General features: G+C 34.4%; 1 protein-coding gene across 6 annotated transcripts in view; it reads left to right on the top strand.

The window, feature by feature from the left end:
• Positions 1-18,463, top strand: part of ARAP2 (ArfGAP with RhoGAP domain, ankyrin repeat and PH domain 2) — a 116,962-nt gene that overhangs the window by 83,683 nt on the left and 14,816 nt on the right. For all 6 annotated transcript variants that reach the window (XR_015772707.1, XM_088056695.1, XM_088056694.1 and 3 more), the window contains 6 exons: positions 1,807-1,954; positions 2,626-2,694; positions 4,946-5,020; positions 6,075-6,192; positions 10,613-10,741; positions 16,421-16,560. Coding sequence is in view for 5 of the 6 variants with exons in the window: in XM_088056695.1 (XP_087912821.1) it covers positions 1,807-1,954; positions 2,626-2,694; positions 4,946-5,020; positions 6,075-6,192; positions 10,613-10,741; positions 16,421-16,560 (679 nt within the window). In the remaining variant the exon portion in view is untranslated. The remainder of the gene's footprint in view (positions 1-1,806; positions 1,955-2,625; positions 2,695-4,945; positions 5,021-6,074; positions 6,193-10,612; positions 10,742-16,420; positions 16,561-18,463) is intronic.

Below are 18,463 nucleotides of genomic sequence, written 5' to 3'. Positions count from 1 at the left end.
CTCAGTATAACTCCACAATATATGAAATGTGGCTTGTTTCATTAACTAGTAATCACAAAAGCTTATCTAGTTGCAGCAATTAATTAAATTTGAATTCCTTTAATTGATAGTGTGTTTTTTCTTTGCTTGTATTTTTAGCAGTAGGTATCTATAAAAATCAATGGATTAGAACAGTCTTACAGGGAGAGAGGGCTGCCAGTGTATGTGTCCAAGTAGGGTAATTTCTGATGTAGCTTCTTTATGCAATTTCATTTTACTACAGTCTGCTAGTCTTCCGGAGGATTGTTGCAAATGATTCTTGAAATTAAAATATTTTTTTCAGTAAAAATGTCCTTCTCCACAATCTGTTTTGCAGATAATAACTTTGAGAATTACCTACCCTTTCAGTTTTTCATAAGTGCTTCATTTTACAGCTAATGTAGTGGTAGAGAATATCCAAAATGCAAACTTGTTTAAGCACCAAAGGTCATAGCTTATTCCTAGATCAAATAAGGGGCAGAAGATGTGTAAAAAATATGTGATGATGATTCTGAGGTATCATGGTTAAATAGTACTGGTCTATATTATATCATTTATTGAACAAGTTAAATTATAGTTTTGGTGAATAGCGGTGACTTATGAATGTACAGAAACTTCTCTTTACAGGATGGTGTGTTCAGAAATTATGTTACATAGCCAGGTACATAGCATATGTCATTTAAAAATATTTACATGATTGGTGCCATTATTTGGATAAAGATTGTGCTACATACTGTTTGAGAAGTGTCTTAGCATATCTAGGTAGAGATATTGATAAAGTATTGCATCTGTTCTGAAAGTAATATGAATTCATGCATTTAACAGCCAAAATTTTGTGGTAGTTTTAAGTGTTCGCCTCTAAAAGAGGACATGTTATGTGAACAACAGAACTGATATGAAAGTATTACTATAGGGCTAGAACTAAGGAGGGCCTAATTTATTTCCACATTTTATTTGATCTTTGATCTCAGGTTTGTAGGCAATACTTACATTGCTTAATATAGTGAAACTGTATTTAGCAGTGGTTTGGCCTCACCTGGAGCACTGTCTGCAATTCTGGGGTCTGCAATTCTGGGGTCTGCAATTAAAGGACATTAAGGTGTTTGAATGCATCCAGAGGAAGGCAGCAATGCTGGTGAAAGGGCTGGAATTCCCTCTGGGGAGTGGCTGAGGACTCTGGGCTTTTCTACTTCAGGGAAAAGGAGGCTGAGTGGTGACCTCGTTGCTCTTTATGGCTTCCTGAGGAGGGGAAGGGGAGAGGGAGGCACTGGTCTCTTCTCCCTGGTATCCGGGGCTAGTGTGCCTGAAAATGGTTCAAAACTGCATGCAGGGCAGTACCAAATCATCATTAGGAAGCATTTCCTTACTAGAAGGGTGGTCAAACATTGTAACAGGCTTCTTAGAGGGATGGTGGATGACCCAAGCCTGTAAGTGCTGTTGGACAGTGCCCTTAGCAATATGCTTTAGCTTTTGGTCAGCCCTTAGGTGATCCAGCAGTTGGAATAGATGATCGTTATAGGTCCCTTCTAACTCAAGTATGTTATTCTGGTTTTTATGGTTTTCTATTCTAAAGAGTTTTGGTATCACTTTAAATGAAGTTAGGAAGTTTTCATTTCTGTAATGAGAAGCAAAGAGTATAAAGAGGTATTAAATAAATAATAGTACCTGTTTTCATTGCATTTAGTGTTTTTACCTTTTTTTGAAGTGCTCTCTATATTCTGAAAAGGAGCCTCAGACAATCGAAGGAACAATGAAACCATCTAAATGTGTTTATTTTTCCTTCAACAGAGTGCAGAAGTGTTCTGAAATTAACCAAATGAACCCTCACAACTTAGCCATGGCGTTTTCCTCATGCTTATTTCAAACTAAAGGCCAAACTAGTGAAGAAGTCAATGTAATTGAAGATCTTATTAAAAATTATGTGCAACTTTTTCATGTAGGTACCTTTATATGTATCCTAACTGCTTTAAAATGTTCTTCCTACCAGTTCAACAATCTGAAGATTTCCAGGGGGTTTTTGAACTCTAATTCAGTGGATGCTTTTCTTGGCCTGTTTTAAATTTTATTTCCCAATCAGTTTAACCTGTGTAGGAAGGACTGTTTAAGGGATGCTGAGAGCTATGGTTTTCCAAAATGATGCTCATTCTCCTTGCCATTAAAAGCTTACAAAATTTAAGAAAATTTTATGATTACTACTATTAAAAATAATGCTTCTAATCAAATTTTATGGGCCTCATCAGAACTGGAGCGTGGAAAGATTTTGTGTTAGTCTCTGAGCTGTGGTTACAATTTGTTTTGTTCCTTAAACCCAGAAATAATGTTAAATCCAATTGGATTGGAAAGCTATTACTAGCAACAACTCATGTTAGCCATTTTGATTTGGAGTTGACTGCCACTATAACATTGTTATGCAGTTTTTCTTTGATTCCTCTCTGTTTCATTATGTATTCCATGAAGTTTATAATAATGAGTCCCATCAATGAAGCGCTGTTTCTGACTGACAGAATATTTTGTATACCTGCTTCTATGAGAACATGATTGATTGGCAGTTTTGGCAGTTGTTAGCATAATTATTATTAATCACTCCAAAATTATTTATTTATACAGATAAATGAAGACCAAGTCAAACAAATGGATATAGAGAACAGCTTTATTACAAGGTGGAAGGACACTCAGGTAAGTGTTCAGTTAGGCATGGATAAAAGGGAGTGAGGCCTAAACATCTCAGTACTTAGGTGCATGGATGCTCTTCTGTTCATCACTGAGACAGCATCACCCAGGCACTGCACACTTGCTAAGTCATGCTTGAACCAGGTGTGAAATAAAGTGGCTCAGCTCACGTTCTTGCTCAGCCACCCTCATCAGTTCTCCACAGCAGTTTTCCACAGGCTTACAGTTAAAAGTAATGAAGTGGTGCAGTTGAGTGATCTTACGGCAGCACTGTAATCATGTAAGCATCATGGGTAATTGGCAACTTAGGCCTCAAGCAGCTACAGTTAAGAATTGTAAGAATTCTTTACATTTAACAACTGATAGTCTGACATTGCACCAAAATGTGTGCATATATGTGGGAAAATCAGTGATGTAGGTACTTAATACTTTGGAATATATAGGCTACCACAGTACTTTTATCTCTGGTGATGCAAAATGTTCAGAGAACAACTGAACTGAATTTCTCTGAAACTGGATTACTCAAAGTTCACATGTCTGAAATGTCACTGAAGTCCAGGTGGCACTTCATTAGTCGCTTTTCATTTTCTGACCACCATATACTTATGCCAGCTGTTGCAGTAATTTACATCACATTTTCTCTCCATACGGTTGTTTATATGAGCCCAGTGGAAATCATGTGTCAGCTTCATTCTTATTTCCAACCTTTTTCTGTAATATCATCTGAAAAGCAAATTTTATAACTAAATGAGCTTTTTTGAGTCTGTGCCACTATAATTAAGCAGCTTTCTTCAAAGTAGCTTTGTAATGTTTTTCCTCACAAATGTTTCCATTAATTTTCTATTCTCAAAGGCTAAACTAACTTAAAAGTTGCTGTTTTTCAGAATGTTAATGTTCTTTAAAATTCAGCACTGCCAGTTATTTTTCTATAGAAATGTAATCTTAGCTTCTGTAAATTGGTCAAAATGTATCCCAAAGCTCAACTGCTTATACATATATGTGTGTATATATATATATATATATATATATGTTTCTATATACTTTTCTTAATATTTTCTTAATATTTTTCTCTGTTTGTAGTAATGCATAAATAAGTGGCATCACTATTAATACCATTCTCGAAAATGAAGACACAAATTGTTATCTTAGTGTTAATTTGATTATTAGTTCTTTATATTTGCCAATTAATAGAATGGTAATAGATGGGTCCCTGTTTCTGCCTTTATTTTTCTTCCTATGCTCTGATATTCACTTATTTTTTAGGAAATATTTTATGGTAGTGGATTGAGATGAATTGCAATCTTTTGAAGATGCTTATGACTATACTAAAAGAGAATTAGAGTAGGCAAAATGTGAGACATTTTTAACTTTAGAAAAATACAGTGATTTCTCATCCATGAAGATAATTTTATTGCCATAGATGAGGAAACCTAGTTACAATGGAAAATATTGCATCCCTTCTCATAAATCATAATTTTCCTCATGATCATCGAATGTTTGATTTATCATCTTTCTAATTTCTTTCTGAGTTTTATGTTGTTAGACATTCTTAAATAACATTTGTTAGTATTGTGTATATGAAACTATTATATAATGTCATAAATTTGCTTTATCTGATTATTCCACATAAGCATTGTGTGTGAAATCTAACCTTCTCTCCAACAAATTTGAAGAGCTGTATTTAACAGAGGTTGATATCAAGAGAATTTAATTCATTCCATAATTAGGTAATGACAAGTTTTCATTGTGATTAAGAATCATAAATACAGTATTTGTAGTAATGAATTTTTATTTTCTTAATATGTGCATATAGCTATGTGGCTGAAATAGTCTTTTATATCTAATTTTTCATCTCACTTCTAACTAAATCATTTTGGTTTACAGTAAATTTTCATTCTTTTCAATTCTGTTCATCTGTTTTGATTCTGAAGTGAGCCTGACTAACCTCCAAATCAGAGTTAGGGTTCTGGCAGTTTAAGATACTAAGATACACTCATGTCTTAGTCTTAATCTTAAATGTAAATTCAAAATTTCCACTTATGCCACATTGCCTAGTTTTTCTGCTTTTGAATGTGTATTTCTAAATGAATGTTAATTTTGTTTGATATTATTCTGTTGCATTTACTCAGGGTTTGGATTTTTCTCCTGAATCTGTGAATTGGTATTTTTTTCCTTACACTAGTTAAATAATTGTACTTTCCTTTTTTAAAAGTTAATTTTTAACAATTTTTTTTTTTCTTTAATTTTTTCTTTTTAGGTTTCCCAGGCTGGAGATTTACTTATTGAAGTTTATGTGGAAAGAAAGGAGCCAGACTGTAGTATTATAATCAGGGTTAGTATATAAAAATGATACAGTGATTTTATGAAGATCTTTTTCTTGAAATTTATTTATTTTCAGATTTATTTTAATACATTGTTTTATATAAGAACACGATGAAACTATGAATTTATGTTTCACTATTCTTTTAAATATTTTGTTTTAGAATTTTCAGTGTTGCCTGAATTATGTAAAGAGTGATTATTTACACATTTTTAAGAAAAATTTTAAGAAAAATGATACAGTTTTAAAGCTGAGATGTCCTGCTTTAGTTTTACTGTAGTATTCAGCAGTATAAATTCTCCCAACTCGACACATGCAACACAAGCATTAACAAGGACACAATGAATGTTGATTTTATTTGATAGCTCAAGCCAGTAAAATAACATTCCTCTTTTCTTTTTGTCTGTGGCTTTCTTCTTTCTTTGAGTATTAAGAAACCAAAGCTTGTTACTATTGTGGAGATTTTTGAGCTTTCTGTTTAATAGTGTATTTAAACACCTGCATCTCCAGTAGTAGTGTTCTGTTATTTTTCATTAGAACTCTCTGGTTTTGTTTCCTTTTTGTTCTCTTCAGCACATGACTCTCAAACAATTTTGTTTGTACACATATGGGGTATGTGGTATACATAGATAGACATGTGCACATAAGACATGCCTTTTAAAATAGGAATAAAATGGGAATATGCATCGCTAAGATACAAAAAAATGGTGCTTCTCTAATATTTATCTTCCCACACCCAAGAAAATATATCAAAGCTTTTCCTTTTTCCAGATTTTTCTGGGGTACAGAAAAAGAATTTCATGCTAGTAAGTTAACCACAATCTCACAAATATAACTTCAATCTCATGGAACAAAATAAGGAAAGCCTGCTGGAATCTGATAGATACGTTATGGGTTTTCAGCTCATATATTTGCTGCTTTTGTTTGTTTTTGTTTCTGGGGTTTTTCAGGTTTTTTTGGTTTTTTTTGATTTTTCCTTAGGGCAATTGCAGGGAGGAAGACTGAAAAAATATATCAGAAATCAGTAATTGAAATGCATTATAAATTGACTCAATTTGTATTACAGGTATCACCTTTGATGGAAGCAGAAGAATTAACTAATGATGTTTTAGGAATCAAAAACATTATTCCCAACAAAGATGATATCTGGGCTGCTTTTGAAGTACTTGAAAATGGAGAATTAGGTTAGTGACACTTAAATTTATGCATGTCAATCAGCTTTTATTATTTTAATTTTTCAATACTTTTAATGGCATCAAAAGCTTTAAAGACTTTATGGAAACAAGGAAAGAAATAGCCTTCATGTCAATGTTTTACATTTGGTTGTTATGGCACCTGCATGATTTCTTTCTTCACTTTGCCAGGTATGATGTGATTAATTGTTGTAAACTGCTTATAAATTAGGAGCTGAGATCTTCTTTATATTACACTGTTTTGCAGTTCATTAATCATCAGCTATAGAAAAGTAGGTCTTACCAATAAGTCTTAGAAGAAAATCCTATTTTCGTAAGAATGTCAGCACTTGATTTTATAAACAATAATGCTTTTCAAAAAATTAAATGAGAAAATACGTTAGGCTTAGGATCTTTTGTATTTGGTTTATTCAAATATTTAATGTACATAGGTGAAAAAAGGCATAAAACATGTAATTATTTAGAAACTTTAATGTGTATTTTTGGCAAGTGGCATTATGGTGTGTCTAGCAGAATCTTGAAAAATTTGTTTGAAATATGGTTCTGCTGCCAACAAAAGCAAATGTCACATGGTGACAATATTCATAAATGGTAAAGAAGTTTTAACATTGTGAATACTTTATATATGCTGGGGCATGTTTAAAATGCTGGAGAATTGTATTTTTAGAGATACCTAAAATAAAGTAACAGGGTTTTTTTTTAATTAAAACATATTTTGATGAATATTCCCTAAGGCAATCTTAAGGATTTTTTTAAAAATATATGGGGATAGAAATATGCAACATCTATTTCCATTTCCTAGTAAGCTGCTGCTCTTAACTATTCTCATGTTACAGAGGAGGACTGTGGACTTATTTATTTCTATAGTGAAGATACCTATTTTCAAGTCAAGAAAAAAATAAGAAAGTGGACAAACTAAGATTACTAAATGTTGGTCTAATAATTTTTATTAGTTTCGTTGTACTTAATTTTAAGATGTGCTTACAATAATTCCTTCAATTTTACTAATACTACTTATGTAGTCAGTCTTGAGCCTGGCAATATAAAAAACTAGAATGGAAGTGTATTCTCCCTTTCAACTCAAAATAAATTATCCTGAGTCTTCTTCACATCTTAGAGGTGGTGATGCTGTATAGAATTGTAATACAGAGTTCCTTTGCAGATTCATAGATGTGGGTGACAACTGACAAAGAGTGCTAGCATCTGTTATCTTTGGAAGAGTCCTGATAATTCCTACAAGTGCAGTACAAATCATATTTCTTTAGACTGAATAATGGAAAAAAAATTGAATTTTATTTTCTTAAAGTTGATATATGACGCTTACAGGAGCATGAAAAGTAAACCAGATACAGGCAAGAGAACATAAAAGTAAATAAACAGATAGACCCCACAACAACTTCTTGAGGTATTTAGGTGCAACAACTAATATTTTAGTGGGGCATTGAAATGTCTGAGCTAATGACTGTAGAGGACAAAATAAAGGTAAGAGTGAGACACCAGAGGCCCTAACACAGTAACATAACACCATAAATATGGGCAAGATATTAGAGTGCATCCTACTGAAAGAAGAGTTTCCAACACAAAGTCAAAATTGCACACCAGTGTTTTAAATCCAAAACTACCAATGAAAAACCAAACTAAATTAAGTCCTAATTGATCACCTGACTTCTGTCAAGAGAGACTGTGTTGATGAAATGTCTTCTTCATTGATCCCTTTCTGGAAGAATCAGTGCATCAGAATAAATGAATTACTGTTTCAAAATAAAAATAATGTAGTAAGGAGACACTCAGGTAGACTCCTGTGATCCTATGGCTGAACCTAACAGGTTTGTAGAGGGTGGGAACACAGAGAAAATTAGTTCTGTAATGTCTTTGATCCAAATGTGACACTGAAGAGCTAAAAGACTACGTGAGTCTTCACTGCTGCAGGTTGATTTTACTAGTGTCATTTGACAAACACCATCTGAGGCATTTGCAAATTAATTGAGATGCTGACACATAATGGCAGAAAAACATTTGCACATTTGTTTCAAATGTACATCAGTAATCACAGTGTCTTTCTGATAAAAATTAATTTTCTGCTTTTTTTCCTGCTGCAGTCTGCTACATGTGTCTGGTGGTATTCTGCTTGTTACACTCAGCCCTGAATTTTTTTACTTTTTAAGGTTTTGTTTTACTTTTTGATATGCACTGTCAGAAAAACAACCCCTAAGAAAGCAAGAAAATTAGAATCACATTTTCTAGAAAGTAATATTCTGCTAATAGTTAATGTTTAAGGTGAAAATGACTGGTTTAGGATACTTACTAGCATATGATGACCTAAGTGAAGGAAAGGGTAATTGAATGCATGTGTTTACTGCTTGCTGTTCAAAATACTAGAATTACAATATTAAAAAATCATCTAAATTATTTGCATGTATAAAAGTTGCAAAAATTGATGATTTTATCAAACCTAATGCAGAATATTTAATACCATATGCTTTTACAAAATAGAGGGTTTATATATTTTTTTTTTAATAATATGTGATTGATGGATAGTTTGTAAATGAGGTGTGTTACCAGTAAAATAGCTAATGGTTTTCAGCATGATGATTTATGTACCATGTAATCCATGATGACAGATGGTCTTAAATGTAACTATAAATAAAACAGTAGGTGTTTACCGTGGGAGTGCTGGTGTTCTAGGAAGATGTGGTGATTTACCAGTCTCCTGCCTTTGATTTGTAAAGTTCTTCTCCTTAAAGTGGATTTTCTCTCTTGTACAAAGGCATCAGTTGTTTAAGTTTTATCACATTAGCGTCCACAGTTCCCCAAATATTTAGGTGTTTGACCATTTAAAACAAAAGGGCCAGAAGAAGTGGTGTTAATAAAGTAGGGGTTGAGCTGCTGTCTACAAAATGGTATTCTTGTTAGGCTGCTTTGGTGTTATGTCTGAATAATGAAACCTTTTGATAGGTAGTATCACAGCTCTACAGGTAGCATAGGTAGTTTTGCATCCTGAAATAGGGTGGTTTTTTCTGTTGCTTAAGTGCATTATTTGTGGCTGCTGCTTTCTGAGGCTATAGTGTTCAGGTGTTCTAGAAAACACGTTCTGCTAGCCCATAGTGCTGGACTGTCCCAAAGCAGCTGTTGACATTTCATATTCATCTACCATAGCAGGAATGAAAAATGAGATTGTGGCTGCATACTTTGCCCTTCAGTACTCAAGGGGTGTGGCTAGACTGTGTGACCCAACATGACAGTGTCACAGAGGTGCAGCTTTTCAGGAGCCATACCCAGCTCTTCTCAAGGCCTGACCCCCATAAATTGGTATGCAAATGGGAACTAGGATATTTTGGAAAAAATCTCTCTTTGGAGATAAAATGACACTTGAATCCACAAAGCCATTGTTAAGGCTTTTGTGGGTTCATGAATTACAGCAGGTGCTTGCTGCTGAGCAGGTGAAAGCCTTCAGGGATGTATCTTCCCCCAATCACATCAGTGTTGTGTCAGGCTGTGCTGTTCATGTGACACCCAGATTACTGCTGGATCTGGTAATGCAGATTTAGGGACTATTTGCAAGATCTTTTCTGCCTTCATTTGGTAGGTGAAATGCGGTTTGTATGGAATACTGGCTGGGCTTTCTTATCACTGCAGTTTTTCAATTCTGTGCTAGGTCTCAGAGTTCCTCTTCTAGGATGGATGATGCCTATCAAAAACTTTGTTTGAGCATCTGAAGATTCGGAGGGCACACATACAGTCTAGTCATGCCTTCAGTGGCAGTTGAATCTTCCTGCACTTTTTGTACAAGATTGAAATACACAGGTGGAAGTTTGGATATTCCCTAACCACAGCAACAGGGAGAAGACCTAGTAAGACCATATGTTTTTTCTCTCTAGTAAAAAGAATCTAATGAAACCAGGAGTCTGTTTCAGTCTGCTTTGATCAATAACACACAGTATAATCCATACCAGTTGGAGGCATTTTTTTTCACTGTGATCACTCCAAATTCTTTGGTTCTTTGATTGCAGAGAATTGGTAGCTATGATGTTCCATTTTTGTATTGAGCATAGGTCAATAAGGCACAGTATAGCTGAAGACCTCAGTTCTGTTTGATCATATTTAAGCATGCCCTGTAATAGGTCCTAGCTTTTGTATTTAGTGTGAAAGCAGTGTGGAAGAGTCACTGAAAATTTGGCTACTGGTTGTTCAATTTTATATTTATTACCTGTGCAAGCACTGCCAGCAAAGGTACTGTCAATGAAGTGCCTAATTGTCTTATTTTGAAAGCAATATTTTTCTTCTATAGCTCAAAGTCAATGAGACCTTGTTGTGTACAGGCAAATGTAACTTGAGGGCCTCCAAAATTGTTGGGTTTTCTCTTTTGATTTAATTCTAGTTTTTTGTGTGTTGTTTCTTTGGCATTTTTCAGAACGTCCTCTGCATTATACAGAGAATGTACTAGAACAAGTTCTTCACTGGAGTTCACTACCAGAGCCTGGCACTGCATATCTAATAATAAAGAGATTTCTAACAGCAGACATGGTGAATCTCTACAGTGGTATGTAATTTTTTTTTTTTTTTTTTTACTGAGTTATTTTATATGGAAAAACAAGGGTAGCAATTATTTTCAGTGTAACAAAGTGTCCCAGAACAGCTAAATTACTGCTACTTCATAAAAATTACAGATTTACAGAGGGTTGTGGTGACTCCCTATAAAAACACAGAGATTATGAATGTTTGTTTCTACAAACTATAAGCTCTCCCATTGAAATATGAAAGTGTACAGAAATTCTGCAGTCAGTTCACACTCTATGAAGCTTGAAAATGCTCTTACCTAAGACATATTGTTTAAGTATATTCATATAGCTATGGTATACTAATAGAAATTTCTGTTATCTAATTTGATGCCTCCAAATTACAAAGCCAATTTCACAGAATCCATCACAGAATATTCTGAGGAGTTGGAAGGGACCCAGAAGGATCATCAGAGTCCAGCTCCTTGCCTTACACTGGACAATGCCATGTGCCTGAGAGAGTTGCTTCTTGAACTCTCAGGCTGGTGCTGTGACCACTGCCCTGGGGAGATGTTCCAGTGCCCAACCACCCTCTGGGGGAAGCTTTCCTGATATCCAACCTAAACCTCCATTACACAGCTTCAGACCATACTGTTATCCTGACACTGGTCACCTCAAAGAAAAGATCAATGTTTGCCCCTCTGTGACTCCTCTCACAAGGAAGTTTTTGACTGCAATGAGGTCTCCCTTCAGTCTCCTCCAAGCTGAACAAACCAAGTGACCTCAGCCACTCCTTACACTTGAGGGCTTCCCCTCAAGGCTCTTCACCATCTTCGTTGCCCTCCTTAGGACACTCTCTAACAGCTTTAGATCCTTTTTACACTGTGGCACCCAAAGCTGCACACAATATTCAAGATGAGGCTGCCCCAGCTCAGGGCAGAGCAGGACAATCCCCTCCCTTGCCTGGCTGGCCATGCTGGGCCTGGTGCCCCCAGGACACGCTTGGCCCTCCTGGCTGCCAGGGCACTGCTGACTCCTGTTCAGCTTGTCATGGACCAGAACCCCAGGTCCCTTACCGTGGCACTGCTTTCCAGCATTTCATTCCCCAGACTGTCTGTATGCCCAGGGTTGCTGTATCCCAGGTGACATACTCATTTGAATTACATACTCAAGCAACTGAATAATTTGGAGAGTATGTCTTTAAAAGGGAGGTGACACTTAAAATATAGATCAAGTGTATAGTAAAAATATATGGTTTACACATTGCCCCAGTTGGTATTTTTATTTTTTTTTCCTCCACATAATACCTGGCTTTAAGTCTCCTATATAATATGTTTTATCTGCTTTGTGCGAAGTGGGAATTTAGGAGTTCAGAAATTATATCCTGCTTTCAAGCAGTTGAAATCCTGTGTGCTATCAGTGTATAATGTGTGATAGTAACACATGATGCCTGGTTTAATGTTCATCTTATTTTATCTAATGACACATTCAAATATGTCTTTTTGTCTCTTTCTCATACATCGAAATGTTAATCTTTCCATTCTATGTATCTCGTCTTGACTTCAAGAAGTAAAATTTACTCTATTGTACTTAACTCTTCTGAAAGTAATGGCCTTCTTCCACCATGCTTTATTTCTGTAAAAGCATATTTCACAAATGTGAACGAACCTGAACAAGTGTGCTGTTCATGACTTTTATGGTTAGGTTTCACTGTCAATAAATGTGTGATAGCAGATCATGAATGGAGAGAAATGGCCTACTTCATTAAAAGCTTGATATATGAACTCCCATCACCTCACTAGGAGTGTGTTGAGATATAATCAGAAAAGGGAATGGGTCATAAGGATTGTGTGAATCACTGCTCTAAGAAACACATAAGGATTAGACTACTGTCAGTTTACAAAATGTAATGAAGGAGAGATCTGCTGCTATTTGTACTCCTTCCTGTCTCCTAGATTTTACATCCATTTGTTCTCCCAGCCTATCACAGTAATTTTTTGCATCAGTTCCATTCAGTTTGATCTTGGTATAGACACACTGTCTTTTGACTGTTTATTGATGCTTTTTATGTTTAAAATAATTAAAACCTTATCAAATAAATTATATTGGTTTTCTCAGTGGTTTGAAAAGGAAAATTTCTACCATATTTCAGACTTACAGTGTTGATGTCTGAAAACTCCACATGGCAGAGTAATCTTGTGAATCCATCACTACATAGTGTCAGAATGAGAAAATACACAGAGCGAAGTCATTGGGGAAGGGATGTTCCCGGTGTCTAGGGTACAAGGCACTTACGGTTATGGTGAGGCTCTGCATCTGAGTACATGAGAAATAACTGCAAGCTTGAAGGAAGAACAGGAGACCTCAATCTTTTCTGTCTTTTACACTCTACATGTGGGTAACTCCTTGTCACTGAAAAATAGGGCTGAGGCCAGATGTCCAACCGCTATGGTTTGAAGTTTGTTTTTTAAGAGTGGATTCAGCCCATACAAATGGGCAACTGGGTGAATGCATGTCCTCCTACTTTCCAGTAAAATTAATGGGACTGTGATCATATGACGTTTATAATTTAATGCCATGGGTATTCCATGGTTCCCTGATTTATGTAATAATCCTAAAGACTATTATATTCCTGAATTTTTTTTTCTGTTAATATTACCTGAGAGATTTTCATTCTCATAACTTTTCTCCTTTTTCTTCCTGAGTGTATAATGTTGTTTGAAATAATGTTGTTTCAATAGTGAGCCTAAGGAATAGCTCTTTTAGCCTCATTTCATTTTGGCAATTTAGCACAGTCTTCTCTGTCAGTGCAACTTTTCCCATGTTCTTTGTACGTAATATATTCCTAATTTTTAGACTTACTCTCGTCTTGTCCATTTTAAAATATTTTCTCATGTTCTGCATCTGAGCTCAGTTGTTTAGAGCAGGGTGCTAATAACACCAAGGTTGTGGGTTTTTAATCCCTGTGTGGGGCATTCACCCAGGAGTTGGACTCCATAATTCTGGTGGGTCTCTTCCAACTCAGACCATTCTGTGATTCTATAATCCAAACCTTGTACTGAGGTCTAGATGTGTTTTTTCTCTTGTATAGAAACCAACTTTCCTTTTCAAGGAAAAAGAGTTTATTTGTATTGCTACGTTTCAGCAAATTTATGATAAATTTTCTACTTTATTCCAGCTCTTCAGCTACTTGTTCCTGACAATTTATTCCATAGCTTTTCATACTTGTTGTAGGAGCACTCTTTCAAGTGCTGTTCAGTAGGGCAGTGTGTGCACTGTATTTTGGTATAAGGGATACTCAGGGCAGCTTAATTCTATTTCAAGACCCTTTTTCTTCTTGTTACCTAAAAAAAATCTCATATTAAAGTTGTATTTTTTAGAAAACCAAATATTATTTATTTGTTAAAGTTTACTTTAAGGTCTGTGTATATAGGTCCTTGAAATTTTTCTAGTGCAGTGTTGTATAATTTAAGTGGTAAGTATTGATTTCTGAGAACAGGAGCTGTTATTCAGAGATATTCTTTGAAATGCAAGCTTCTAAACCATAGGTGGATCAATCCTGCATGGATTAAGTGTACTTACTTCCTATTTGCAAAGTTTGAGCAAGTTTAGCATGTTTTGAAAAGTCTGTGTCTGAAAAATATGTTCTGATTAGGACACATCTTATTGTTTTATGTTTGCTTAATGAGATGTTAGCTTCTAAAGTATATGGAATATCATCAGTTTAGAGAATTATTTTTTTCCTACTTCAGGCTATTCTAGTATCTTTGTAAGTACCAAGTGTTTGACAGAATCGCTGCCATAGGAGTGCTGTGAAGTTTAGAATGAGTTTTTGTCGTGTTGCAAGCTGTGTGCAGAAATTTAAAATCTTCTAGCTTGCTACAGATGTGGAAGTATCCTGCTACTCTCATTAAGTACTCTACTACTTCATTTTGTATAGTTTTTTAAAAAATAAAAAAAAAAGAAAAAAGTGCTTATAATTGTGTGGATAAGGATTCATATTCTGTTCTGAACATGAAATAAATATTATTATAAGCAAAAGGAGAATACATCAATTTTTTTGGACTGTGCATGCATATTTGCACTTATAACTGAGGACTTCTAAGTAATTTCTGGTTTTAATTGTTGAAATGTATTGTTTCTGGATTTAGATTCTTATTTTTTGATATTTTATCATGTGCTGCTTCCTAATAATAGAGTTTTGATGTTGGATGCTCAGTCTAAGTGGAGCTTTAATGATAAAAACCAATTGAGTACTTGGGTAAGGATGAGATTTTTGTTACACCATATTTCAATACACCACTTTTACATCACAGTTTTATTTCTTATCCTGAAACTAACATGGTATAAAAGCTAGTGGTGCCATTCTGTGACTCCTGAACAAGTTGGTTCAGTATTTCCTAAATAAATGAATGATTTACAGGAAGTACCTACACTTAGCTAAAAATAATAGGTGGTGAAAGCAAACATACAGCATAAGTAGTAGTGTCTGGGGATAAAGGAATTATTAGCCCTATTAATCTGGCTTTTTCTTCAAGGTAAAATGGTATTCAGTAGAATGGAGGAGAAGGCTACATCTGCCTACCTGCTCTCTTCTCATAGCCACAGTCTGCTTCCAGCACTATTTACCTCAGGGCGAAAAGAATACTTCAGAATTCTGCTGAATTCTGTGTTCTGTCACAAAGACAGTAGGAATTATTGTCTTTTCCTTTGTTCTCCCTTGGTTTAACTATGAAAGTGCCATTTTAATTTGAGTTTCAGTTTATATGCATGAGTTGTGGCAGCATGGCAATGACTGTAATTAGTGTTCAGAAGTTTTTGCTGGGGAAGGGTACCTACTAGGAAAAGCTGATAAAGTAGTGAAAAAATATATTTTTTATTTTTATTTTTTTATTAGTTTTTATTTTAAATATATTGAGCAGAATAGGAAACCTAAAAATAACTTGAAGTGGTGGTGCAGTAGTTTATATGTACCAGTAATACTTCTTTGCATGATTTTATTTAGGATTTTAAATTGCTGAGACTGCACTGAGAAATCTGATCTTTAACACTGAAAGCCTTTGATAGCTCTGGTATTTTTCTATTTCAAATAAAAACTTCCTCAGTACAAAGTTAAATGCTTTATAAAGCTTACTCCAAAGTTACTGTTTGAGTTTTGTGTGGGAGGTGGTATTTTTTTTGAGTTTTATGAAAATGGAATATATGTGAGTTCATGTGTATTTTAACACAAACAGAAAAATCCAGACAGACTCATGATAAAATCAGATCTTTATTGAAATGTTTTGCTTCACTTAAGCACACAGATTAAAAGTATCTATGTCATACTCTTGGGTATAACTGCACATTACACGCTTTTCATTACATGAAAACATTCTTTGAATTAAAGTTTGTTGATAGATTCTTTGCATGTTATCATAGAAGTGAAACAGAGAAGACTTTTTTTCCCACCAATAATTAAAACAATAATGACATGTATATGTGAGAATAACCTCCTTATCAATATAGAATATATTAATACTCAAAATTCATTGAAATGTAATATATAGCATATACATATGTGTGTGTGTTTATATGTATATAACTAATATAATTATTTTTATATATATAGCATAATAATGAATCAATTTTACCAATATAATTTTAGGTTTTGATATGTAATAATACTTAAAAGCTAGGAGTTTCCATTGTTGTAAAAACTTCTAACAAAATGCCTTTTTTTCTAGAAAAACATGAGAAAGGTAGTGTGAAAGCAGGCAATCTGAAGTACAAGGAAGAGCCGTCAAAACTACTGTCTGGAAACAAATTTCAAGACCGTTACTTTGTGTTACGGGAAGGAAACTTGCTTCTTTATAAGGATATGAAGGTACAGCAGACAAACTCTCCAACAAGCTTTGCATTAAGCTTTCTTTTTTGCATGAAAAAGGAAGGCCAACAGATAACATTTCTCATATTAAATGGCAACTTCTAGAATCTGGGGTTGACATACAAGACTTTTGCTGTTTCACAGTTGCATTAGTAGAAGGAGTTTGTATGTGTTTGTCAATTAGCTATTGTAGTTGCGCATTTCTGTAAGCTTTAAAAATTAAACATAGAACAATATTTGGGTGCTTTGTGCTGACACTAAATTATTTGAAAACCTGCTGTAGAGAGCTGCAGCAGAAGTAATATGGAACTGAAATGAGTGCATGCCATTCTTTTCTTGGTATTTCACACAAAGCCCTTAAAAGTTCAAGCAACAGAGTTCTTACAGACACACAACTCATGATAGAAGAGATTATAGGGAACAATAACTCTCAGTACACCAGGACAATATTTCTCTGCTTCCCAACAACAATTTTCAGATGTATTCTCAACCCTCTAAAAACTAGTACTGATAATTACGTTAGGTATACCTCAGAATTTCATAGAAGTGAATTTAGTCATGATTAATAGCAGGAAGGGTTCAATTTTAAATATTTCATGGCAGTTTTTTTAAAACAGTGGGTTTGAGTGTATGCAGCTTGTATTTAACTATAAAGCCAAAAAACATCAATCATGAACTGTGTTGTCATTTTAGTACCAATAATTTCAGGTTAAAAAAAAAAAACAAAACAATGAAGTTTCAAGTGCTTTTATTTTTGCTGATTGCTGTTTTTTTTCCCATCCAGAAAATACAGATGTATATTACTGACCTTCCTAAACTAGGTTTTTTAAGATGTGTCCCTTGCTCACGTAAGCGAATGTACTGTGTCTTCTTATGAAGCTGTGGATACAATCTTAATTAGAGTGACCTCAGAATGTCAAAAATAGTGTCTTATAATTTAGTGCTAAAACTCAGATTGGCACATATGTGAGAATAAATTAATATGCCCATAAAACCTTAATTACTATCTTGGAAAGAATTTATGACAGGATTGTTATACCACTTTATAATCTCCTTTTTAATCCATTCTAATTTATAAAACATTGAATTCCCCAACTCAGTAGGTGCTTTGAACACTTATTTTTCAATGGCTTTACTTTTTTTTATAATGCAAATGGCAATACCATTTTGATCAAATAGTATATGAGGGTTTTTTTACTTTCTTTTGAGAGATACTAATCTATCATGAATAATCTTGGTTTAATTTTAGTCATATTTAGAAATGAATAGTAGGAAAGCATGACATTGCAGATGGAAAATTGTAGTTAATAAGACCACATGTACTAATTAATTTATAAATTCTCATTAACAGCAAATTAACTTTGTATATGCAGGTGGAGATACATTCTGTTCAGTGTTTCTCTTGTTCAAGAGCAATTATCAAAAACATTGAAAGTTTCCATGAATACTGTATGCTAAATTAGTATATTGTGCTAATTGAGTGAAATAATTTACCTCTGTAATGTTCTTTTGCTAAGAGATAAGTTCACAGACAGAGAAATGGCTCCCTTAAGGTCCATTATTGTGAGAAGTATGCAGTAGTTTAACTTAATAGTATGTTCTGCAGGGGTATTTTTTCATCCTGACAATACCCTTCTTTTGAGCAGGAAGTTACACAAGAATACCAACCATAAAACTGTTGTGTGTTTTGTTGTTTTCTTAAGTTCTCTTAAGTGTCTATTTTTCCCCACACTGGAGTGTTAGAAATTGAAAGCTGCAGAATGGGAAATTGAGAATCCAGGGACAGTAAACATTAGGGAGTAGCTATGTGTACTGGGACTATAAGATTTGTTCTTTGGTGTATTTTTTTCTAAATTGAAAGCTAAAACACTTGACCTAAAAGTACAAAAGGAATGCTTTTGTG

Source organism: Pseudopodoces humilis, chromosome 6, assembly GCF_049639895.1.
Source record: "Pseudopodoces humilis isolate 2021_Gansu_Grassland_sample_001 chromosome 6, ASM4963989v1, whole genome shotgun sequence".
In the NCBI taxonomy this organism is placed as follows: Eukaryota; Metazoa; Chordata; class Aves; order Passeriformes; family Paridae; genus Pseudopodoces; species Pseudopodoces humilis.
The sequence above is the reverse complement of the archived record's forward strand: the minus strand, read 5'-3'. Positions and strand labels throughout refer to the sequence as shown.